Raw genomic sequence first — 26,890 nt, 5'->3', positions numbered from 1 at the left:
GAATCAAGAGACATACCCCAGGTAAGTCTATAGACTTGTGTCCAGGAAGGATAAATTAAAGGAAGAAATCCTTCCTCCAAAGTGGGTGGCACTTCTGGTGCTGGGCTATGTATATATGAAAACATGGCGCCTTTTTTCTGCTTTCCTTACTATTCATTCATGGTTGTACCTATTGTGTTTTGACTATCCTTTGTGGACACTACAACCAACATTTAAAAAATATATATTTTATTTATTTATTTGAGAGAGAAAGAGGAAGGGAGAGAGAGAGAGAGAATGGGCACTCCCAGGCCTACAGCCACTGCAAACAAACTTCAGATTCATGTGTACCCCTAGTGTATCTAGCTTATGTAAGTCCTAGAGAATTGAACTAGGATCCTTTGGCTTTGTAGGCAAACACCTCAACCATTAAGCCATCTCTCCAGCCCCTTGGAACCAAGTGTTATCAGTCTTCTAAAGTCTAACGACTATTAGCTCTTTAGGAATCCTACAGGCCCATAGTACCAGGTTTGGAGTGCTGAGGCATCCACTTGTGAACTGAGCAGCTATCATGTTTTAGATGCTCAAGGCTGCAGGTAACTGTTGTGCCAAGCTTGTGTCCTGAAAGCTAGTCCAATAAGTCCATATACATATGTACATGCATACATACATATTTATTTTACTTTATGGATGATTCTGGTCCTCTAGAAAATCCTGACTAGTGTAGTGGAAAATCCTGGTCTTGGGTGAAATAATCTCCCAGAAGCTTCCTTTGTCCCTCTTCCAAAGGATCTTACTTCCCAATCTTATTGTACAATGGTGACTACTGGTGAGATAATACTATAACTCTTCAGATACATACCAATGTCAGAACAGAAACTGGTTTTCTGGCAAGAAACCTAATAGTCCTTGATGTGTTTTTAAATTGGAAAAGTCTACATCTTGCAGATGATTTGGACATGACACTATGCTAACAAATGTGGGAAGTTTTGCAGGCTCATTACCTCCAGTACCTAGTTTCTTCCCATATCCTGGGCAAGATGACCCATCTGAACCAAGATAGAGGAAAGAAGGGTGAAAGCTGCCAACACCCATCAGTAATGTTAACTTTCTCTAGCAGAGAGTGGACCTGCTCACATGAGAGCATTTAGATCAGTGGCACAAATCTGTAGCTTCAAAGTGATCAATATATTTATCCCATAATGCTAAGTAGAATATTTGTATCACTTTTGTTAAGATCATAATGGGAAATTTTCCAACCTCTCATAATATAACTTCTGAGAGCTGAGTGTGGTGGCTCACACATTTAATCCCAGTACTTGGGAGGCAGAGGTAGTAGGATAAGCCTGAGTTCAAGGACACCCTGAGACTACATAATGAATTCCAGGTTAGCTTGGGCCTACAGTGAGACCTTGCCTCAAAACCCAATAATAATAGTGATAATAATAATAATAATAAAATTATATATATATATTCTGTACTCAGTGTTCAGTACTCATAAAATCACTTCTGTACACATGTACACCTTTAAAATATTTGCATGATTCTGTGTGCAGTTTCCTATATTCCTTAATACTTCCCAGTAACTTCTTCTTTGTAAAAGCCATGTAGAATAACCCAGTACAAGGGAAAGGAATAACTTTATGGAAGGATACCATGTTTTGTTTTGTGCTAAAATCAAGTAGAGATCATAAGGCTATGCATGTTTTATTTGACCTTCCTAAGTTATCTTGTAATTATGTATACAATAATGTAAAATTTGAAAAACTTTACTTACAGTACATAGCCCTTGCTATTGGAAAGATCCCTGGGCTGCACATCTTCATGGTGATAACAGTTTTACTTACAGGTCTTCTGGTCTATATTTCACTTCAGCCACTACTTTCCTATAATTCCTGACACAGAAGTTAAATTCTCTATAAATCCGACAACCTCTGTATTATATTAAAAGCTTAAGAGATTGTTAAGCAAAAATGAGCTCATTGTCAGGTTTCATTGAACTATTTTTTTAAGATAGGCCTATGTCTCCATCGAAGATGGGAAAAACAAAAGGAGGTAGAAAGTGCCACAGTTTTAGAGAAAAATGAAAGTGAGCTAATCTCAGTGTGGATGTGAAGAATAGTCCTTTCTTAGTTGTAGGTAATGCACAGCCTTGCCTTGCACCCAGCACCAATTTCCTTTTGGTTGCTATCCTCAGGAATGTGGAGTTTGCAGCTGCTGCTGAAGAGACTGTGAAAGAGAGAGTTTGTGTCTTGTTTATTGTATTATTCTACATTAGGAGGACTTAGCTCATCAAAGATGTTTCAATGTTTCCCTATGTGACAAAAGCATAAATCCAAGTACAACTTGTCACTTTTCTAAGCCCAGAAAATACAAAATTTATTTCCCCATAAAGATCTACCATCAATTAAATTGATAAACTATTAGGTTGCAAATAAATAGCACCACTATTTGGCATGTACTAATGTATTGATTGTTTATAGGCAGATTGATGGACCTCTGTCATGACACAATAAACACCATGTGTAGGAGGAAGTATATGGAGACCTAAAGGACATGAACATGGTACCTGAGGCTAGCTAGGGCTCAATGGCGCAGCTGGGCCAGCTGTTGTGGTGACACAGGGCATGCACTGAGCATCTCTAGGGGTCATTGATGAAGACATGAGCAATCATCCACAGGAATTTGCTTACATCAGGCCTTGGGTTGGCCAAACCTAAGTTCTTTTAAGACCTCTGACAGAATTGCAGACATGAGATCTTTCAAACAAAATTGTCTGTGAGCTGCCTCACAAGATAGAAATTCTATGAAGATAACCATGCAGTGCAGAAGGGTAGTTGTCTTTTTATTAGAAAAAAATACATCTGTTCATTTTCAAGGTTACAAGTGAAGGCTCAAAAAACAGTAGCTAATTAAAGAACCTACAGTGAGTACATCTCAGGGAAGGCTCATCTATCTACTGTCAAGATTGTAGGCAAAGGTAGGGGACTAAGAAGCTTAAAGAGAGTACATCTGGGGATTGTTTCTAAAAGCTAAACATCAAAAGAGTTTATACTTGAAAGAGTATGGACTTATCCAATCTAAAGAGAAGTCAGGGAGGAGCAGGGTTGCTGGTCACATGTGTGTGTATAGTAGGGGCAGAAAAATTATGACCAATGTGCCTTTCAAACAGAGAAGAATAGCAGAGACTATATGATGACATTATATATCAGATTAATGAAATATGTCTATGGCTGGGGACTGTCCACATGCCAGCAAGGCAGGTGTGAAGTTGGTTCAACTCTGAATCCCAACAGCCCTCCATATCCACAACTGATAAACCCTCAATGCTGTACCAGCCTCAGAATCTGTCTTTTGTCTATGCTTCATTTTGGGTTTTACAATAGCCTTGAAATTAAGAAATGTTCTATGGCTAAATATAAATTTGAAACTGCTGTGTTGTATGATAAATAAAAGAGATGTTTTAAAGCCAAAGTAATTGTTTTTCAGATTACTAATGCTTTGCCTTGAATTCACCAAAATTGGCCACTAGTTAGAAAGAATAATTACCTCTAAGATCTTAGATATAAACATTGAATTTTCTTCCATTCTTTTAAAGCATATATATGCATATGACTGTTTTTTGTTTTACAAATTTGTGACAATGCTAAACATATAATTTTGTATTTTAACTTTCATATTTTTTTAATGCTTATATTATGCTGAACTGTATTACTGAGTCATGGCTTGTTTTTCCAAGCTCTGTCATTTAGTTTGTTGCTATGGGATGATTGTTCTTCCCCCTATCCTCCCTCTCTCCTTGCTTTTCTAACAAAAATAACTCACTGTGGTTAAATCCTCATTTGTATCCCTAATACTTTCTTGTGGCCGGTTCTCAAGATCACAGTACAAAACTATATGATAGATAGTAGGTATACTAACACAATAGGTATCACTGTCCTCGCTATCAGATGAAGGTAAATTTAGAAGAACAAATTTAAAACAACATGGGACATGGGCATTTTCCATGGCAGAAGTTTCCAGAGATGGTCCCTCTGCAAAGGTGTTGCACATGATCTGAGTCCTGAATACCAAGTTCAGTAAGCATAGGATACCTGTGAGAAAGGCCTCTGGGCTGAGAACTAAAAGATACTTAGACATTGAGGGAGGAACTTACCTTGAATTTCTACAAGAGAAAGAAGTCCATTTGGGAGAAGTGGAGTGGGCAGGGCATGACACAGAGGATCTGGGGTGGTAACTAATAGAGGAACAAACCACAGAAGAGTTTTCTTGGCCCAGGCAAGAACTGAGCCCACTGAAGGGTTTCTATGTGGAAAGTACCTGCTCTCTAGGTGAAGAGTCTGGTAGAAGCAGGAATAGAAGGAGCAGGCATACTGGTTTGAAGCTGCTGCATCAAGTCTAGTAAAAGGGCCTGAGACGATGGCTCAGTTAGTAAAGTACTTGCCACACAACCTGTAGACCTGAGTTCACATAGTCAGAACTCACATAAAAGCTAAGCACAGTGGAACACACTCATCACACTGTTGAGAGGTGGAAACAGAAGTATCCCTGGGGCTGGCTGCCCAGTTAGTTTAGCTAAAGTGGTGAGCTTCTGGTTCAGTAAGAGGTTCTATCTCAAAAATAATGTGGGGAAATGATTAATGAAGACACCCAAGGTTGACCTCTGGCTTCCATGTACATGTGGTATGAGGTCTTTATTTTTGTGGGATTTTGTTGTTCTTTACTGAGACCAAACCTACTCCTGTCTACCATTGTCTCTTTCTGGAATTTCTGCATGTGCTTATGTGAATCAGTCTTTGCTTTTTCAGTGGCAAAAAGTTGTTGTTGTTTAAATTATCTGTGGTGTGCATAATAGTTGAATTTTCATGTATGTTTTGCTGTTTCTTTATTCATCTTTATGCGTCGTTTACTGAAGTGACTTGTTATTAAGCTAAAGGAGGGTTTTAGCAACTTTTTTTAAATTTTACTCTTATTACTACTGACCTAGTCTCTGTGACAGAGTTGGTTTGATTGACACATGGTTGTTTTCCTGTTATTTTTAAGCCTGAAGTTGTATCTCTTCTTGCTGACAGTGGCTTCAACTTCCCAGGTTAAGGTTCTTTCATGAAAGCTGCCTTAGAGTCCAGATGCTGGCCTTCATTTTTGTTTCTAGAATTACTGCTCACAGGACTCTTTGCTCTCTCTTCTCTAAGAATAATTTAGTTGAGGACATTACTTACCTCTTTACCTGCCTCTTGGGAAGAAGCTGGACAAAGAGGAAAACATACAGGGGCTTTCTATATACTTCAGATAGAAAAGCTCAGGAAGTAGGCAGTTTACACTGGAGTTTGTGAAATGAGAGAAGAGTGGAGATAAGAGTTCTCTGCTAAATTACCAATTTGGTAGTTCCAGTGATATAAAATTACTATAAAATTTGAATTTAGTCTTATGAAAACCCTTCAACATTATATTGTAGCCATTCCTTAAGGCTCATAAAATGGCTTCATTGTTGTCAGCTATTTCTATATTTCTGCAGAAATACATTAAGATAAACAGATTAATTGGCTAGCTGTGGTAGTCCTTTTGGTATCTGAATTTTCATTAACAGTGTGATACTTTGAGAGACTACAGAAGGACTGGGATTAAGTTTTCTTCTGATAAGTAAGTCCATTTTTATAGTGACCAATATGTCAACATCACATCAAATTTTTATATTGCAGATACTACCTATTGATGACAAATTAGAATTCTTTAAAGTTAAAAAGCAAAATCAAATGAGTCCTATTATGCTAAAGCTAACTGTAAATTAGGCAGAATGTGACAAAATGCCCTCCAATGCAAATGCTCTTTAGTGTATTCACTGCTATTGCATTTTATAATTAATTGCAGTTCCATGTTTTTTAGATTATTGTGTTTTAGATATGTTAATGCATAGAACTAAATGTCTAATGTTACTAGACTCACACTACATAAAGGTGGACAGAGGAAGACAAATGGGGCAGGGATACAATTAGATCAGGAGGAACTTGCATGCTTGATGAAATGGGTGTTAAGTATGGTGTACTTCCTCTTGCAGAAGGATACATAATGGGGAGCATATTGCTTCTACCATGTCCTCCTTTGATTTCCATGGAAGGAGAAGCTGAGCAAGGACAGGTTTCAGTTGGAATTCAAAAGAGGAAAGTAGCTTTGCCAAGACACGACTAGATGCAAACAAATTAGTAGTAGGAACAGCTTGGTGCTAAGATGGGAGCTTGGGCTCCTCCAGAAAAGCAGGTTGGCCTTACATGTGCCAAGTGGCTAACCTTGAGTCCAGATGGGTTCTGTTGGACCTCTGGAAGAGCTAAACAAAGATTGCTAAAACAGTGGATCTCCAGACTGGATAAGATGGATGTTTGAAGTTATAGGCCTATGATTGATTACTTATATCTGCATTTGTTTGGTCTTTCTACATATCCATGCCTGTATTGAAGCTTTTAAAAATGAAAATATTTACTTGAACCAATAATATACAAGGCAGAGCACAAGTTCAACATAGTTGTGTTGTTTTCTTGTGCTGTATTTTAAATCAATTATGGAAATACTGTCATTGTCATCAAAGACACTAATAAAAGGAAATAACTTAATTGGAGTTACCTTTTTTCTGTCATTTTTAGAAAATGAGTCAAAGTCATAGGTGTTTGAAGACTTAGTACTTTCAGTTTCCTGAATATAACCAAATTCATTCAGTGAAATAGATGGGCTATGATAAAAAGGAGTCATTACTATAGCACTGTCTTAGGAACATTCTTCTTCCCACACCAGAATTGTACAGCATTCAATTCCAGAAGAGTTCTTATTCTTATACATATTCTCTTCTTCCAATAGGTGGAATGGCTGAAAAATGAGGAGCCCATTGACTCTGAGCAGGATGAGAACATTGACACTAGGGCTGACCATAACTTGATCATCAGGCAAGCACGGCTCTCTGACTCAGGGAATTACACCTGCATGGCAGCCAACATTGTGGCCAGGAGGAGAAGCCTGTCAGCCACTGTGGTGGTCTATGGTAAGATGAGCCCAAAGCCAGGAAGGGACAGGGAGGGCTGGAGGCTGAGTACTTGAGAGAGAGAAAGAGTTGTATTTTATTAAAGTATGTCCTGCTAAGAGCTGAGAAGACCTTGGGTCATCTACCACATTGCTGCCCTGCCCTCCCCACTCCCACCCCCACCCCCACATTTGACAGGTGAGAAAATATTCCCTTTGTTACTAGTGTACTCAGTCCTGGACTTTTGCAAGTTAGTCAGTGGCATTTGTAGTTTCTCTCCTCTGAATATAATAAAGATGTATTTATACTTTGCCATTGTGTTCATATTTGAAAAGCATTATGGTAGGTAATTTCTGCTCTCTGCCCTTCCCATTTCCTCTTATCTTCCCAGACCTAACAACAGTTACTCAATCTAGCATATGAAATCTACCAAAAACAAACATTACTGTTTGCTATCTCTGGCATCATATAAAAATAACTCCAAATTATTTAAGTGAAGGCATTTCTTTCCACAATAGAAAGCTCTGGGATTTATTTTAGAAGCACTTAATGTAATGGAAATTCAAATACTGGTATTTTCTTCTTATAGTCTGGATTTTCAGGTGCTTTAGGGATCTGCTTATCAGTGCCTCCTATTTTTAATAGCTTCTTACAGAGAAAACTCTCTTGATTTTTACTGTTATAGATGAGTAGATTGAGAAGAGGAAGTGAGACCCCCAAATGCCTCAGTGCAATAACTATGGCATTCTGCACTGTCTCATTCCAGATGACAATTCACATACCTGGCACAGTGGCTGGCACATAGTAGGCCATCATTACAAACTTCTCTCCTTTTTCTCCCTATTTGTGTCTCTCAGTGAATGGAGGCTGGTCTTCCTGGACAGAGTGGTCAGCCTGCAATGTCCGCTGTGGTAGAGGATGGCAGAAACGTTCCCGGACCTGCACCAATCCAGCTCCTCTCAATGGTGGGGCCTTTTGTGAGGGAATGTCAGTGCAGAAAATAACCTGCACTTCTCTTTGTCCGGGTGAGATTCCCTTCTTCTGACCCACCAACACTGCCAGGCTGGTATAAAACAGTCATTGTGACCTTTCTTCTAAAATGAACTTGGTCCAAGTTCCTACAGTAGAGCTTTTGTCCAAGCTGCTAATATAGCAAGAACATGGCTGAAATACCTCTGCTCAAGGTTTATAGCAGCCATGTTTGCTTGGACTAAGCCACCACCCACTTTGTGGCATGTATTTGTATATAGCAAGCAGGGATTGGGAGAGCTGTCTTCAAGCACAAAAAGTCAAGTTCCAAAACTTGACATTTTACCAGCTTAGCTTTATGTTTATTTACACACAATTAGCAGAGGTTATGCACTTTAACAGCAGTGTGTGTTTTCCCTCAGGCCTATGCTATGCTTACCTTTCTTTTTGGACAGAAAAGACCTCATTTACTGAATCTGTCATGTGCTAGTTCTTTTGGGCATTTCTTCCTGGTTGTAGCCCGGTTGTTACAATGAAAACTACATGAGATAGAAGTTGGCTTTCTTTATGGAAAGCATATCCTTCTGCTGAGAAACAGCATTCATTCTATGAACTCTGGACCAGAGCTTAATGTCTTTAAATTTTCAAACTAACTTTCACTCAAAGCCAAAGTGAGACTTACCATCAGCATATTCTCCAGAGTTTCATTTGGTTCTTTTATTCCACAAACACTTATTGAGTGCTTACTATGTGCCAGGTACTATGCATGACACTTTCACACATGTAATGACATTTTTTTCTTGCATGTTTTATTATTTTTGATTGAAAGAAATGGTAAAATGAGGCCATTTGATTTACCCTGCTCGACTGATGACATTACCAAGATGAGGACTCAGACATTTGATTCAAAATCAGTATTTTTAATTTGCCCTACTCTTGCTTAATTGCTTTAAATTAAAAACCGCAGTATCTTAACCTACATAAGCATGGTTAGAACTATTCCTAGGGGGTAAAGGGGCAATTGCCTCAAACATCTGCCCTAATCTCTTGGGTTTGTTTTAATGGAATGAAGTTCAATCTATTCATTTTACATGTAGCAGCAATCCATGACCCAACAAATCCTATTTATGTAGGTCCTGCCATCTTGGGGTTTGGCTGACCTGCTTTAGTTAATGATTTGGGTTTAATGTTTTATTGTTTAGAGGCCTTTAAAGCTTAAAAGACACTCTATTCCACACTCCTTGTAAACTCCTAGTCCCCCCAAGGCAGTATCTGGTTTCCTGTGGCACTACATATGCTCTGGGGCATAAAATTCTAGAAAAGAGTAGATAATAGCATTATTACTGGTCACAGAGACCAGTCTCACAAATATGTGCAACATTTAGATTTCAGTCTTATTTTGAAGAGCAAAAACCTGTACCACTGCTTTAGCTAGGCAATAAACCAGGGAGAAAAATCCTCAACTTTGGCTTCATCGAGGTGGAGGCTTATTTAAAGGTGGGGTGAGTCTCTCACTTGCTTCCTGACTGCTGTGGATGGTGATCTTTGCTGTTTCTCTTAGTGGATGGAAGCTGGGAAGTGTGGAGTGAATGGTCAGTCTGCAGCCCAGAGTGCGAGCATCTCCGGATCCGGGAGTGCATGGCTCCACCTCCAAGAAATGGGGGAAAGTTCTGTGAAGGCCTCAACCAGGAATCCGAAAACTGCACAGATGGTCTCTGCATTCTAGGTAAAACTGCCTTCTTGACATATTCATTGTTTGTGCATGATGCCTATATATTTATACATTCAAGAAAAATGCCACAATCAATAACTGGAGTGGAACACCAGGAGTGGAAAGGAAATGTGTTGAAAAGGCTTAAAAGGAGACAGGTAGAATTTAGTAGCAATGGGGTGAATAGACAAATATATGATTGAGTAGACGGTAGATATAGAGATGATAGATAAATAGATAGAGGATAACAGATTTGTTTCTCCTTTTCCTTTTCCTTTTCCTTTTCCTTTTCCTTTTCCTTTTCCTTCTCCTTCTCCTTCTCCTCCTTCTCCTTCTCCTTCTCCTCCTCCTCCTCCTCCTCCTCCTCCTTCTTCTTCTTCCTTTTACAATACTGGAGAGATAGAAAGGGAATTGAGTGTCTTATGCTGCTAGTCAAGAGCTCTATCACCAACCTATATCATCAGTCTGAGATAGGGTGATTTTAATTACTTTATCACAATATATGAAGTCATTGTTTTAAGATAAATCATTTTATTTTTTAAACTTTTTAACAACTTTTACTATAGACAATATACCATGATTATAATGATCCCCTCCCACCACATCCATTTCCCCCTCCCAAATATGCCCTCCACTGAATCCTTTCTTCTTTCCATTTAATCTCTTCTATTTTGATATCATTATTTTTCCCTCCTATTATATAGGTGTTGTATAGGTAGTATCTGCCACCATGAGGTCATGAATATCAAGGCCACTTTGTGATTGAAAGACAACATTGTAAGCACTCTTCCTTTTTCTTTGGCTTTTCCATTCTTTCTGCAACCTCTTCCCCAATGGCTTCTAAGCCTTTGAGGGTGTGATAGAAGTTCTCACTTACTGTTGAGCACTCTATTGTCACTTCTCAATACTAAAATGAGTTTTAGTAACCCCAATGGTCACTGTCATCTGAAAAGAGAAGCTTCTCTAACTTAAAGTTAGAATAGCATTAATATGTGGGCAAAACTACAAGTGTTTAGAGGGCAGTTTTCTGGCAAAATTATATGTATTCAGCCAGACAACAGTAGTAGTTTCCAAGAGCTATGACTTCCCTAACCATAGATATTGACTAAGTTGTCAGTACCAGCCAAAGATGCCCTCCCATGGCGTGGACCTCCATTCCAATTAGAAAACAGTTGGTTTCCCCCATAACAGACCTGCCACCAATGCACTAGTTGACACATTTGGCCTGACTGGCTATCCATAAGCCTTGCAGGTTCACTGCTGGTGAAGACTGACTTCTTTTCACCAAAAGGCTATGTACTGTATAGCTCTTTTCAGCCTCCTGACAGGTAGTCAACAGAGGGGGAGGTTTCCAGTGACCTGCAGTACAGCTGTGGTGTTTTCAGCAATAAAGTATTACTATTTAGTTCTGGTGGGAAACCAAGAGATTGTCCTTAGTCTGTAATGTACTGGGGCATCTGGACCTCCCTGGACAACAACTCACTGAAAGATATCCCACCCCTGGCATTGAATTCTATTAACACGAACAGGAACACTTCTCTCTACCTTTATTCCATTAGAAAGAAAACTGAAGGCTTTGGCTGGAGAAGGTTAAATGGATCTCCCTTCAGCAGGGTCAGTTTCTAGCTATGCTGTGTAACCAAGAGCCAGAGAAATGCCACAGGCCATAAGAAGAGAAGACATCATCAAGGCTGTGCTACCTGCAAGCTGATCTGTCTCTCTTGCAAAGACAGACCATAGTTCAGTTCAATATTGACAGTTTGGAACTGGGCATATCAGTTATATGGTGATTTGATTTTTTTTTCCATTTCTGATAGACTCATACATTTAAAAAAAGTTTGAATGGTCACTTTGGAAACCATTTCAAGGATAATGACATCAATACAATAGCAACTTCAAGTAAACATTCCCAAGCTACATCTGAAAATCTAACACTATTGTTTATTGAACCATCCATTCAAATGACCTGGAGGAAATATAAGAAGAGGTGAGGATGTAATGACATGAAATTCTGGGTGCTTTGCTAAGCATCTTCTCTAGGGCCATTCCAAGCCTCATTGCTGTCTATTACAGTAATTACTAGAGTCTCTTCCCTGGATTTCTCAGGGCATTGAATAAGAGATATTTTTAAAATTTTTTTAAATTTTTATTAGCATTTTCCATGATATAAAAAAAATCCCATGGTAATTCCCTCCCTAAAGAGATATTTTATTTTAGAATAGATCAGACTATCTGAAACAACTCTTTTACTTTCTTTTTCACTAGTGGTTTATATAGAATAACCAGTTTGTACAAGGGTTATAACAGACAGGAGTCCATCAAAACAAAACCCATCAATTTATTTCTAAGGAAAAGATTTAGAAATCTTGAACTTTTTAAAAGATAAGTTCAAATTCTAGAACAACATGTACTATATAATTGTTTAATTATAACACAAATCCACATAACAGAAAGTCAAATATTAATAACATACTAATACAATGCACACTTAGGTTGGTGTGGCATTTTTTATGGTTATAAACTCTTTCCAAGTGGTTTTTAAATTAAAAAAAAAAAAAACTATTCCCAACACATTGACAATACAGAGGAGCTATGGGACTCAGTAGTGAGATGCTTGCCTAGCACTTGTAAGTTCCTAGGTTCAGTACTCAACACTACAAAAATTAAACTGTTTTACCATTCATACTACATAAATAAAAGAGGTATTTCTGCATAATAAGCAAATGATTAATTCAGAGCTGCTTTCATGTATACTATGTAGCAAGTGTGGACATGGCACCGAAAGACTACAAGAGTAACAAGGAAGTGCATTTGGACACATATGGAATCATTAGCAGTTTAGCAGCAATATTTTCTCATGCCCCAGTAAATAATACTTTCCCATTATGGAGCCCGTAAGAAGACTGTACCTAAGAAGTTGTTTTGTTGGTTTGTTTGTTTGTTTGTTTGTTTTGTTTTCCCAAGGTGAGATCTCTTTCTAGTCTAGCCCAACCTGACATAGAATTCACTATGTATTCTTAGGTTGACCTTGAATTCACAGTAATCCTCCCATCTCAGCCTCCCATCCAAGTGCTGAGATTAGAGGTGTGTGCCACCATGCCTGGCCATGAAAAGCTTTAAGACTGAGGAGAATGGCACAAAGCTCCATTTCCATAATTTTTCATTTTGCATGATTCAAATAGAAATACAGCAGAAATATCACAGGTTGCATGTCTCATGATGAAAACATTCTTTTACAATCTACAAACTAAAACTATTTTCTCTTTTTGCCTCATGAGAATACTTTAATTTGTGTGCCACATCCTAGGTAGAATTAAGCACAAAGGGGATACACCACAAACTACCTGCAACAAATTACCATAGCATTTCTCCCCTTTGTTTTGTACCCATACAGACTGTCCCATGCATTATTATTAATAATAGATAAATAATAATATATAAATAAATCTGATTGTGTTTTTAAAATATAATCCAATTTACAGATAAGGATTGGCCTTCATCCATTAGCCCATGGTAGATGTGTATTTCATAGGCTTTTAAAAAATCTCTGGCCTTTTGTCTACCAGCTCTGAAACACTTAAAATGCCTTTGGTCATCCAAGACATTTTCCCCTTGTCGACATCATCTCTTTGTTTCCTCATGAATCTGTGCTACATGCACATAGTAATGGCAGAGTAGTCCAGATGATAATTGCTGTAGTAATTGAAATCAAGGCAATTATTCTGCTTCTCTGTCTTCCCCTCCTTCTGGCCATTTTTACCTATTTCTCACCCCCCTTCTAAATATACTGCAATGGGTCTTCCACTATGTTTACACATTTTTCTTTCTGGTTTTCTGAGTTAGGGTCTCACTCTATCTCAGGCTGACCTGGAATTCACTATGGAGTCTCAGGGTGGCCTCAAACTCACGGTGGTCCTCCTACCTCTGCCTCTGAAGTGCTGGGATTAAAGGCATGCGCCACCACGCCCAGCTATGGGGTGTACTTTAAAAAGAACTCGATAGATGGACGTCCGGTTAAGATGGCAGCGTAGGTACCACGCCAAAGCAGCCTAGGGGGGAAAAAGACCAAAAAAACTCAGCAAAATACACACTTTTACTAAAAAGTGAGGTGTATAGGAAATTGAGGCGGCAGCGGAGAAGTAGAAGAGTTCCAGAGCATCCAGAGCCTGCACAGGCGGGAACAGCGGCTCCGGGGTGGCTCGGCCACCCGCCGCAGCCACGGAGCGGCAGAAAGCCGCCGGACTCTCGGCTCGAGCCGCAGGACAAGCCAGGTGCGGAATTTTCCCCTCACACGGTGCTCTCCGCAACTCGGGAAACGTGAGGGGAGAGTGGCAGCAAGCAACGGAGGGAAGAGCAGACTGTGAGGTAGAAGCACACGTGGAACAGCGATACAACCAGAGCAGCCGCCCTCCCCTCCCCTCCCCCACCACCTGAACCCAGCTCCAGCGAACACAGCAGCGGCCCGGGACCCGGCCACGCCAACTTGGGCTGACAGCAGGACCCAAGCAGGAGCAGAGTTCGGCAGCAACTTCAGCGGCTCCAGCACTGGTACCAGTGGCCCCAGCAGCAGCGGACCCAGGAGCGGCAGCGGCGGCAGATCCCGCAGCAGCGGCTTCGGGGTGAGCAGCGGCGGTGGACACGGCAGCAGCAGCTTCAGCAACGGTGGTGGCTCCGGTGGTGGCAACTACAACAGCAGCAGAGGCAGCAGCAGCGGCTCAGTTTGCCCCGTAGGAAAAGCAAGTGCCCAGCTCCAGAAATCAACACAGCAGCCCGACGACACAGGCAGCAACTTGACTGAGACCACAATCATCCAAGGTAACTGGGATTGCACCAGGGAAGGGTCTCACTTGATCACAAGCTGACTTGGATACCTCAACAGACCAGAAATCTAAACCTCTTTGTTGATAGAGGATCTGGTCATTATAATAACTACTCTTGCATACATACTCGGGGCTGTTTTTGATTGAAGGTGTACAGTGTTTAGTTAAATTTTAGAATCTACCAGTATTTTATTCCACTCAGCCTGCTTGAATACTCCTATAGCAGGGAAACTCAACCCCTAAGAACATCTTTGTAGATACTCTGAGAGTCTTAAGAGCCACACCTAATACCTTAAGGTCCTACCCTGAAAATATATTACATCAAATCAATTGATACAGCTAAGAATACACAGCTAGCTAGAAAATCCAAGCATTAACTTAATCCAAGATGCAAAAATATATACATTATAACACAAGAAACACTAAAAAGCAAGACGATATAAATCCACCTAAAAGTATTAATGCATCAGAAATGTCCTCCAGTGAGAAAGAGTTAGAGGAAATGCCTGAGAAAGAGTTCAAAAGAATAATTATAAATATGTTCAAAGAGGTCAAAGAACACATGAAAACAATCAAAGAAGAAATCAAAGAGGAAATCAAAGGAATCAAAAAAGAGGCAGGACACCAATTTAATGAAATAAAGAAGGCAATACAAGACATAAATAGGGAAATAGAAATAATAAAGAATAACCAGTCAGAATTACTAGCAATGAAGAACACCGTTAATGAAATAAAAAAACTCTGTAGAAAATCTCACCAGTAGGATGGATGAGGGAGAGGACAGAATATCTAAGCTAGAAGACCAGGTGGCAGATCTAATAACAGTCCAACAAAGAGAAAGACAAACTTATAGAAAAGTATGAGTGGGAATTTCAAAATATTCGGGACACTATGAAAAGATCCAATATAAGAATTCAGGGCATAGTAGAAGGAGAAGAACTCCACTCCAGAGGCATAGTAGGCATCTTCAACAAAATCATAGAGGAAAATTTTCCCCAAATTGGGAAAGAGGTGCCAATACAGATACAGGAAGCCTTTAGAACCCCAGCCAGACAAAACCCAGAAAGAACCTCTCCTCGCCACATTATACTCAAACTTCCAAACACACAAACCAAAGAAAAAATATTGAAAGCAGTTAGAGAGAAAAATCAAGTTACCTACAAGAGCAAGCCCATCAGGATTACAGCAGATTATTCAACACAAACTTTTAAAGCCAGAAGGGCTTGGAGTGATATATTCCAAGTTCTGAAAGATAACAACTGTCAACCAAGGTTACTTTATCCTGCAAAGTTATCCATCCAAATAGATGGAGAAATAAAGACATTCCATGACAAAAGCAGGTTAAAGGAGTATCTAAAGACAAAACCAGCTCTATAGAAAATACTTGATAGAATCCTCCATGATGAACAAAAGGAAAAGCACACATATAAGGAACCTAGAAAAAAACAAGCTATACTCGAATACCAGTTAACAGAAGAGAGCACAGGTAGAACAAGTAACACACACACACACACACACACAAATGGCAAACATAAATACACACCTTTCAATAATATCTCTTAATATCAACGGTCTCAATGCCCCAACGAAAAGACATAGATTTGCAGACTGGGTTAAAAAGCAGGATCCTACAATTTGTTGTCTCCAAGAAACTCACCTTTCTACAAAGGATAGACATTATCTTACGGTGAAAGGTTGGAAGACGGTGTTTCAAGCAAATGGGCCTAGAAAACAAGCAGGGGTCGCTATCCTAATATCAGACAGGGTAGACTTTAGTCCGACGTTAGTCAAAAAAGATAAGGAAGGTCACTTTATATTGATTAAGGGCACACTCCAACAGGAGGACATTACAATCCTAAACATATATGCACCTAACATGGGGGCTCCCAAATTCGTCAAACAAACACTATTAGAACTAAGGTCACAGATAACACCAAACACAGTGGTGGTGGGTGACTTTAACACCCCACTCTCATCAATTGACAGGTCATCCAGGGAAAGAATAAACAGAGAGGCATCTGGACTAAATGAGGTCATAGAAGGAATGGACCTAACAGACATATACAGGACATTTCATCCAAAGGCAGCAGAATATACATTCTTTTCAGCAGCACATGGAACATTCTCTAAAATAGACCATATATTAGGACACAAAGCAAAACTTAACAAATTCAGGAAAATTGAAATAATTCCTTGCATTCTATCTGACCACAATGGAATTAAACTACAAACCAGTAGCAAGAAAGGCTATAGAGCATACACAAAATCATGGAAACTAAACAATACACTACTAAATGATGAGTGGGTCAATGAAGAAATCAAAAAGGAAATCAAAAAATTTATAGAGTCAAATGATAATGAGAACACAACATACCAAAATCTCTGGGACACAATGAAGGCAGTTCTAAGAGGTAAATTTATAGCCTTAAGTGCCTATATTAAGAAATTAGAAAGGTCGCAAGTAAACGACCTAATGCTTCGCCTTAAAGCCTTGGAAAAAGAAGAACAAGGCAAACCAAAAAGTAGTAGACGGGAAGAAATAATAAAGATTAGGGCAGAAATTAATGAAATAGAAACAAAAAGAACAATCCAAAGAATTAATGAAACAAAGAGTTGGTTCTTTGAAAGGATAAACAAGATTGATAAACCCTTAGCAAATCTGACCAAAAGAAAGAGAGAAGAGACACAAATTAATAAAATCAGAGATGAACAAGGTAACATCACAACAGATTCCAGAGAAATTCAAAAAATTATAGGGACATACTATAAAAGCATATACTCCACAAAGTATGAAAATCTGAAAGAAATGGATGATTTCCTTGATCTATATGACCTACCTAAATTAAATCAAAATGAGATTAATCACTTAAATAGACCTATAACAAACATGGATATCCGAGCAGTTATCAATAATCTCCCAACTAAAAAAGCCCAGGCCCGGATGGATTCACTGCTGAATTTTACCAGACTTTTAAGGAAGAGCTAACACCATTGCTTCTTAAGCTTTTCCAGGAAATAGAAAAAGAAGGAATCCTACCAAACTCCTTCTATGAGGCCAGCATCACCCTGATACCAAAACCAGGCAAAGATAGAACAAAAAAAGAAAATTACAGACCAATCTCCCTCATGAACATAGATGCAAAAATTCTCAACAAAATATTGGCAAACAGAATACAAGAGTATATCAAAAAGATCATTCACCCTGACCAAGTAGGCTTTATCCCAGAGATGCAGGGATGGTTCAACATACGCAAATCTATAAATGTAATACAGTACATAAACGGGTTGAAGGACAAAAATCACATGATCATCTCATTAGATGCAGAGAAAGCATTTGACAAAATCCAACATCCCTTCATGATAAAAGTCCTACAGAGACTGGGAATAGAAGGAACATATCTCAATATAATAAAGGCTATTTATGACAAGCCTACAGCCAACATATTACTAAATGGGGAAAAACTGGAAGCTTTTCCACTAAAATCAGGAACAAGACAAGGGTGTCCACTGTCTCCACTTCTATTTAATATAGTTTTGGAAGTCTTAGCCATAGCAATAAGGCAAGAGACACACATAAAAGGGATACAAATTGGAAAGGAAGAAATCAAGTTATCATTATTTGCAGATGACATGATTCTATACATAAAGGACCCTAAAGACTCTACTAGCAAGCTGTTAGAGCTGATCAAAACCTACAGCAATGTAGCAGGATACAAAATAAATACACAGAAATCAGTAGCCTTCGTATATGCTAACAACAAACACACAGAGGATGAAATCAGAGAATCACTCCCATTCACAATTGCATCAAAAAAAAAAAAAAAATACCTTGGAATAAACCTAACCAAGGAAGTAAAGAATCTATACAATGAGAACTTTAAAACACTCAAGCGAGAAATTGCAGAGGACACTAGAAAGTGGAGAAACATCCCTTGTTCCTGGCTTGGAAGAATCAATATTGTGAAAATGGCAATCTTACCTAAAGCAATCTATACATTTAATGCAATCCCTATCAAAATTCCAAAGGCTTTCTTCATGGAAATAGAAAAAACAATCCAAAAATTCATTTGGAATCACAAAAAACCTCGAGTATCTAAAATAATACTGAGCAACAAAAAAGAGGCTGGTGGTATCACCATACCTGATTTTAACCTATACTACAGAGCCATAGTAACAAAAACAGCATGGTACTGGCACAAAAACAGACATGCAGATCAGTGGAACAGAACAGAGGACCCAGATGTAAGCCCAAGTAGCTATAGCCACCTGATATTCGATAAAAATGCCAAAAATACTCATTGGAGAAGAGACAGCCTCTTCCGCAAATGGTTTTTTGAAAACTGGATATATATCTGCAGAAGGATGAAAATAGATTCTTCTCTCTCGCCATGCACAAGAATTAAGTCCAAATGGATTAAAGACCTTAACATCAGACCGGAAACTTTGAAACTGCTAGAGGAAAAAGTAGGGGAAACCCTTCAACATATTGGTCTTGGCAAAGACTTTCTGAATACAACCCCAATTGCTCAGGCAATAAAACCACAGATTAACCACTGGGACCTAATGAAATTACAAAGATTTTGCACCGCAAAGGACACAGTGAAAAAAGCAAAGAGGCAACCTACAGAATGGGAAAAAATCTTCGCCAGCTATATATCTGATAGAGGATTAATATCTAGGATATACAAAGAACTCAAAAAGTTAACCAATAAGGAATCAAACAAGCCAATCAAAAAATGGGCTAAGGAGCTAAATAGAGAGTTCTCAAAGGAAGAAATACGAATGGCATATAAGCACCTAAAAAAATGTTCTACGTCACTAGTCATCAGGGAAATGCAGATTAAAACTACATTGAGATTCCATCTCAGTCCTGTCAGATTGGCCACCATCCTGAAAACAAATGATCATAAATTTTGGCGGGGATGTGGAAAAAAAGGAACCCTTCTGCACTGCTGGTGGGAATGCAATCTGGTCCAGCCATTGTGGAAAACAGTGTGGAGGTTCCTAAAGCAGCTAGAGATTGATCTACCATATGACCCAGCTATAGCACTCCTAGGCATATATCCAAAGGACTCATCTCATTTCCTTAGAAGTACATGCTCAACCATGTTTATTGCTGCTCAATTTATAATAGCTGGGAAATGGAACCAGCCTAGATGTCCCTCAACAGATGAGTGGATAATGAAGATGTGGTACATTTATACAATGGAGTTCTACTCAGTGGTAAAGAAAAATGAAGTTATGAAATTTGCAGAAAAATGGATGGACCTGGAAAGTATTATACTAAGTCAGGTAACCCAGGCCCAGAAAGCCAAGTGCCACATGTTCTCTCTCATATGTGGATCCTAGCTACAGATGACTGGGTTTCTGTGTGAGAATGAAAATACTTAGTAGCAGAGGCCAGTAAGTTGAAAAGGAGACATAAAGGGTGTAGAAAGGAAGGGAGGAGGATACTTAATAGGTTGATATTGTATATATGTAATTACAATGATTGTAATGGGGAGGTAATATTATTGAGAATGGAATTTCAAACGGGAAAGTGTGGGAGTGGGGAGGGAGGGAATTACCATGGGATATATTTTATAATCATGGAAAATGTTAATAAAAATTAAAAAAAAAAAAAAAGAACTCTGGAAGGTTAGTTCTGGTTCATCCTGCTAAGTTTGTTCATTTTTTGATAGGAATCAAAACAAAACTTCCATTGTAAAGAGAATGGACTCTGAAACTAATTTTGGACAGCTGAAGAGTAGATGTCTATAATTACAGGTCACATTACTTAGAAAACTTGTCCTCTTTAAACAAAAACAAAGTAAAATATAACAATTGGAAGAAAACTAAACCAAGACATAAAATTTTTAGAAAACTTTGAAATGTTTCTTTTGGAAACAAAAGAAACATCAAAGAGCCTAAGAATGCAAATCTATAGCAAAGAAAAGAAAGCATGTGGTATTTCCAGGATGTACCACTCCTGGCACTGACTGAACATGGGGAGATGGAAAGGCCCAGAGGATGTATTTCCATGAAGCTGATTATGGTGAGCTGGCTTGATTGGCATTCAGAACAAAAGCAAAAGAACTTTCCAAGGTCCTGTGTGATTACAAATTGTCGCTGGTTATCCTATTTTTGAAAGGTTAGTTATAGGTATAAACTTAGGACTGGTATAAATGAGATAATGGAGTCCACTGGACTTGAACATTCATCCCACAGATACAGGAAAATTGATGAATTGGGTCTCTGTGATTAGGTTAATTGTTTGAATTTTAATTATGATTACAATACTATGTGCAGGAATACTCTGAGTCAATTTCTTACTTTCTCTAAACTTAATTTTTTTCATTTATAAACATAATTTATTTCTGTTGTCAGATGTTGTGCATCCATATGCACACCCCATTTTGTGGCTGGAAATTATAATAATTATAATGTGTTTGTTTTTTAGTAGAGGAAGCCTTGTGACAGAAAAATATGCTTTCTATGTTCTTCAAATAGGTCAAGAGTATGAAATTTTAAATATATTATTAAAATATTTTCTTTAAAAAATCTTAGAGAGAGAGAGAGAGAAAGTGAGAAAGGGGCAGATATATATAGAGAATAGGCATGCCAGGTCCTCCAGCCACTGAAAATGAACTCCCGATGTACATGCCACTTTGTGCATCTGGCTTTATGTGGGTACTGAGAAATCAAACCTGGATCCTTAAGCTTCACAAGCAAATGCCTTAACCACTAAACCATCTCCCTCCCCAGCCCTAAAATATTTCTATGTATTGGTATGAAACAAAATGTAGTTGTCATTAAAGTGTTTAAAGATATAATAATATTCTTTACTTAAATTTTTTGTTTATTTATTTATTTGAAAGTGACAGACAGAGAAAGAGGCAGAGAGAGATAGACAGAGAGAGAGAATGGGCACGCCAGGGCCTCCAGCCACTGGATACGAACTCCAGATACATGTGCCCCCTTGTGCCTCTGGCTAACATGGGTCCTGGGGAGTCGAGCCTCAAACCGGGGTCCTTAGGCTTCACAGGCAAGTGCTTCACCGCTAAACCACCTCTCCAGCCCACAATTATATTCTTTATTCAAAACATTTCTGAACAGTAATTTGAGGAATGCTGTCTGCTACAAAGAAACAGAGTTTAGAAGAATACTAATAGTTTGTGATTCTTACAACACTCTTCCCCAGCACTTCTGATAATTAGCTGAATAAACACCTGTCATTGAAGTCTTCTTTTGCCCAATATGTAGGACATGTTCCTCAGGAGGAGACAGGACAGGTGACCTATGAAGCCATAATCATTTCTAACATTTTGTGATACTAACATTAACTTAAAATACCTCAAGGTGAAGGCTCAGTACACAGAAGCAGACCTGGATGTCCTACAGGTGTGAACAGCTATTCCAACTACATTAGGAGAGGGGGCACCCATTTCTCATTAATGAGAACCATGCTTTATAACAAACATGACAGAAAGTAAATTTTATAAAACAAATCACAATTCATTCATAAAAATACAAAACTTGTTTCTACTAAGAGGAAGTGTGGGAAATCCATCAGCATTTGTTCTGTCAGGCCAAATTGATGCGTGGTCCCCAGGATTTTCTTTTTGTTTTCATCCATTCTGGATCAACAAACTTTTATTACTACACATTACAAAACCCTCAAATTAGAATTGGTATGGTGAATAGGATTGATTGCAAGTAGCATGCACCTCTAATCCAAGCATTTGGGAGGCTGAGGGAGGAGGGTCACTGTGAGTTCGAGGCCAGCCTGAGACTGCACATTGAACTCCAGATCAGCCTGAGCTAGAGTGGGACCCTACCTCAAAAAAAAAAAAAAAAAAGGTCCAGGTGTGGTGGCACACACCTTTAATCCCAGCACTCGGGAGTCAGAGGTAGGAGGATGAGTTCGAGGCCACCCTGAGACTCCATAGTGAATTCCAGGTCAGGCTGATATGAAGACAGGATTTATGTTGGCTTATAATCTTAAAGGGAAGCTTCATGATGGCAAGACGTGAGCAGAGACTAGACACCATTTCTTGCCAGATAACAGCAGGAGAGTGAGCTGAGCTCCTGCAAAGGGGAGCTGGCCTGCCCCCAATAAACACACCTCCTCCAGCAAAAGCCACCTCTCAGATTGCTACCAGCTAGGGAACAAGCATTCAAAACACATGAGTTTATGGGGGACATATGATTCAAACAGCACATGAGTATTTTCTGACTTTCACTTGTGCACTCATACACACACTCTGCATGAATGAACACACACACACACACAAGCAACTACAATTCTTACATTCCTTGTAGAAATGCAAAATAGTAGGGCCATATTTCTAAACACTTGTGGGCAGTTAAACACTTAAGTGTGACTCTATCTTGTCTCTTTTTAAAAAATTATTTTGTATTTTTATTTCTTTACTTGAGAGTGACAGACAGCGAGAGAAAGACGGGGGGAGAGAGAGAGAGAGAGAATGGGTGAGCCAGGGTCTCCAGCCACTGCAAACGAACTCTAGACGCATGCACCCCTTGTGCATCTGGATCCTGGGGAATTGAGCCTCGAACCGGGGTCCTTATGCTTCACAGGCAAGTGCTTAACCACTAAGCCATCTCTCCAGCCCTCTATCTTGTCTCTTAAGGATCCATGCAATAAGAATAAAATATTTTTATATAAAATAAATGTTGTGTATGTTTACATTGAATATTGACTATTTGCTATATGTATATTTGTGATCTATCCATCTCATGCTAATTTATATATATATATATATATATATATATATATATATATATATATATATGTATATATATAACATATCTATTCATATGGCACCTTCGGTAGCTTTATTTCTTTTTGAGTATGCAGAGTAAGGATGTGAAGATCTGCTGTCCTAGCAGGTGTCAAGTGTATAGTCATAGTACTGTGTGTTTCCTCTTGAAAGCCTCCTTATCTTGCATAAGTGAAACTTTTTATTCCTTCATCATAATCATCCTCTATCCATGACCTCATCCCCAAGTAACTAGAAACCACATCTTGCTTTTGCATTTGACAGTTTTAGATTCCACATGTAAGTGAGGCCACACAAGTTTCTGAGGCTGGTTTACTTCACTTAACATAGGGTCCTCCCAGTGCTCACACGATCCTTCACATAACAAGATCTTTCTGAAGCCTGAACATTTCGTCACGTGATTATGTATATTAATAATATAATACATATATGCATGATATATCCACTATATTTTTTAAATATTTTGACAACTTCTATACTTACAATGAACCATGATAATTCCCTTCCCTTTCCCACTTTCCCTTTCACAACTCCACTCTGTCATATCCCCTCCCTCTCTCCATTAGACTCTTATTTTGATGTCATTGTCTTTTTCTCCTACTATGAGGGTCTTGTGAAGGTACTGCTAGGCAGTGCATGGTCATTGATATTGAGGCCAATTTCTGTCTGGACAATTGCATTGTAAGGAGTGGTACCCTTCTTTTGGCTCTTACATTCTTTCTGCCACCTCTTCTGCAATGGACCCTGAGCCTTGGAGTGTGTGATAGAGCTGTTTCAGTGCTGGACACTCCTGTCACTTCTTCTCAGCACTGTGTTGCCTTTTGGGTCATCCCGGTGGTCACTGCTATCTGAAAAAGAGAAGCTTCTCAAAGAAAAATTGAGAGTAGCATTAATATATGAATATGGACATTAAGTGTGCTTATGGAGCAGTTTGGTGAGAATAATATATGCATTTAGCCAGATAAGAGCAGGCTTTATACCCCTAAGACTCATGACCTCCCATAGGCTTTTGATTAGGTTTTCAGTATGAGGTATGTATTCCCTCCCATAGAGCAGGCCTTCAGTCCAATTAGAGAGCAGCTGGTTTCCCCCAGAGCAGAAATACCACTATTGCACCCATTTGGACATTTGGCCTGTCTGGCCAAACTTGAAGCTGTCCACTGTTTTCACGGCTGATGACTTCTGTCTCTCATAGGGCTGTATGCAGTGCAGCTTTTTGTAGCTTTCATTTGGCTGGTTTAGAGGGAGAAGATTTTCAGCTTAGCACCAGCTTGATTTCTCAGTGACCTTGCCACCCAGGCATGTGGAATGTAGCAATATGGTCATACCATCTGTTACTCATGGGAAACCAAAGGCCTTGGCAATAGCCTGTAATGATTTGGAGGCAAGAGAGACCTCCCTGGCTAACAACTCCCTGGAAGGTATCCCATCCCTGGCACTGAAAATTTTCTATTAGAAACCTATGGCTTCTGGATGTGCCATTATCCCACTATAATTTTTCTATCCATTCATTCATCAATGAGCTTGTGGCTTGTTTTATTAGCTTGGTTCTTGTACATAATGCTATAAAGAACATGGGAAAGCAGGTATCTTTGGAATATAATAATTTTATTTTTTTGGATACTGTTAAATAACTAAAACTATTTTGGCTGTCATGTCTGCCTTAAAGAAAATCATTGTGTACTATGGACATTTTTGTTGTTTTTGGTTAATTTTTTTCTAGCCCTAGGGGTATAATACAGGGCCTTTACATGCTAGATAAGCAATATAGTACTGAGCTTACCTCAGCCTTTGTTCAACATTTATTTTCTATTACAACCTAAGACTAGACAACTGAAGCAAAATAATTATGTGATAGAAGATGATTGTTAATATGCACCTTCCCTTACAGCATTGTACAACTTTGAGGATAACTTCTGGTCATAAAGACTTAGGGACATATGCTTTGAAGCATTTGGAGTGGACACAGAAAATGTTTACTCTGTGTACCCATCACAGCAACAATCTAATCAGAATCAATGTAAATAAAGAGTTATCCAGACTTCTGGTTAAGATGGCAGCATAGGTACCATGCCAAAGCAGCCTAGGGAGGAAAAAAGAACAAAAAAACTCAGCAAAATACAAAATTTTATTAAAAGTGAGGTGTATAGGAAATTGAAGCGGCAGCGTAGAAGAAGAAGACATTCAGAGCATCCAGAGCCCGCACAGGCTGGCAAAGGTGGCTCCGGCAGCTCAGCCAACTGCCACGGTGGCAGCGCACCAGAAAGCCGCCAGGCTCAGCTTCAGCCCCAGGAAAAGCCAGGTGCGGGAGCTTCCCCTCACACCGGCGCTCTCCGCAACTCAAGAAACATGAAGGGAGAGCAGCAGTGAGCAATGGAGGAGCAGACCGCGAGGTAGAAAAATGCATGGAGCAGCAAGAGAACCAGAGCAGCTGTGGCTCCCTCCCCTCCACCACTGCCTGAGCCCAGCTCCGGCGAACAGAGCAGCAGCCCGGGACCCGGCCACACCAACTTGAGCCGACAGTGGGACCCAACCAGGAGCCAAGTTCGGCAGCAACATCAGTGGCTCCAGCACCAGTAACAGTGGCCCCAGCAATAGCAGCTCCAGTCGCGGAAGCAGCGGCAGACCCAGCAGCAGCAGCTTCAGTGGGAGCGGTGGCAGTGGACACAGTAGCAGCAGCAGCAGCTTCAGCAGCAGTGGTGGCTCCAGCAGTGGCAGCTACAGCAGCAGCAGAGGCAGCAGCAAAGGCAGCAGCAGCGGGGGGTCCAGCAACAGCACCTTCAGCAGCAGCAGCTACAGACCCAGCAGCGGCAGCTTGAGCAGCAGTAGTTCCAGCAGCAGGGGTGCGGATCTGCAGGGCCACACATGCCAGGCTCGGTTTGCCCCAAGGAAAAGCCAGTGCCCAGCTCCAGAAATCAGAACAGCAGCCCGATGACCCAGGCAACAACTTCACTGAGACCAAAATCATCCAAGGTAACTGGGATTGCACCAGGGAAGGGTCTCACTTGGTCGCAAGCTGACTTGGATCCCACAACAGACCAGAAATCTTAACCTCTTTGTTGATAGAGGATCTGTTTGTTATAATAACTACTCTTGCACACATACTCGGGGCTGTTTTTGATTGAATGTGTACAGTGTTTAGTTAAATTTCAGAATCTACCTGTATTTTATTCCACTCAGCCTGCTTGAGTACTCCTATAGCAGGGAAACTCAACCCCTAAGAACATCTTTGTGGATACTCTGAGAGTCTTAAGAGCCACACCTAACACCTTAAACTCCTACCCTGAAAATATATTATGTCAAATGAATTGATACAGCTAAGAATACCCAGCTAGCTAGAAAATCCAAGCATTAACTTAATCCAATATGCAAAAATATATACATTATAACACAAGAAACACTAAAAAGCAAGATGATATAAATCCACCTAAAAGAATTAATCCATCAGAAATGTCCTCCAGTGAGAACGAGTTAGAGGAAATGCCCAAGAAAGAGTTCAAAAGAATGATTATAAATATGTTCAAAGAGGTCAAAGAAGAAATCAAAAGAATCAAAGAAGTCATCAAAGAGGAAATCAAAGAAGAAATCAAAGTAATCAAAGAAGACGCAGGACACAAATTTAATG

The 26,890-nt window shown here is 39.5% G+C and overlaps 1 protein-coding gene and 1 pseudogene across 1 annotated transcript in view; one reads left to right on the top strand and one right to left on the bottom strand.

Annotated features, from left to right (window-relative positions):
• Positions 1–26,890, top strand: part of Unc5d (unc-5 netrin receptor D) — a 673,473-nt gene that overhangs the window by 517,695 nt on the left and 128,888 nt on the right. Inside the window, exons 5-7 of the mRNA XM_045159517.1 lie at positions 6,826–7,006; positions 7,843–8,010; positions 9,516–9,680. Coding sequence (XP_045015452.1) covers positions 6,826–7,006; positions 7,843–8,010; positions 9,516–9,680 — 514 coding nt within the window. The remainder of the gene's footprint in view (positions 1–6,825; positions 7,007–7,842; positions 8,011–9,515; positions 9,681–26,890) is intronic.
• LOC123463878 lies at positions 5,427–5,530 on the bottom strand (annotated as a pseudogene).

The sequence above is a fragment of the Jaculus jaculus genome, chromosome 9 (assembly GCF_020740685.1).
Source record: "Jaculus jaculus isolate mJacJac1 chromosome 9, mJacJac1.mat.Y.cur, whole genome shotgun sequence".
NCBI lineage: Eukaryota > Metazoa > Chordata > Mammalia > Rodentia > Dipodidae > Jaculus > Jaculus jaculus.
Note: the sequence above shows the minus strand (reverse complement) of the source record. Positions and strands in the feature narration are given on the sequence as shown.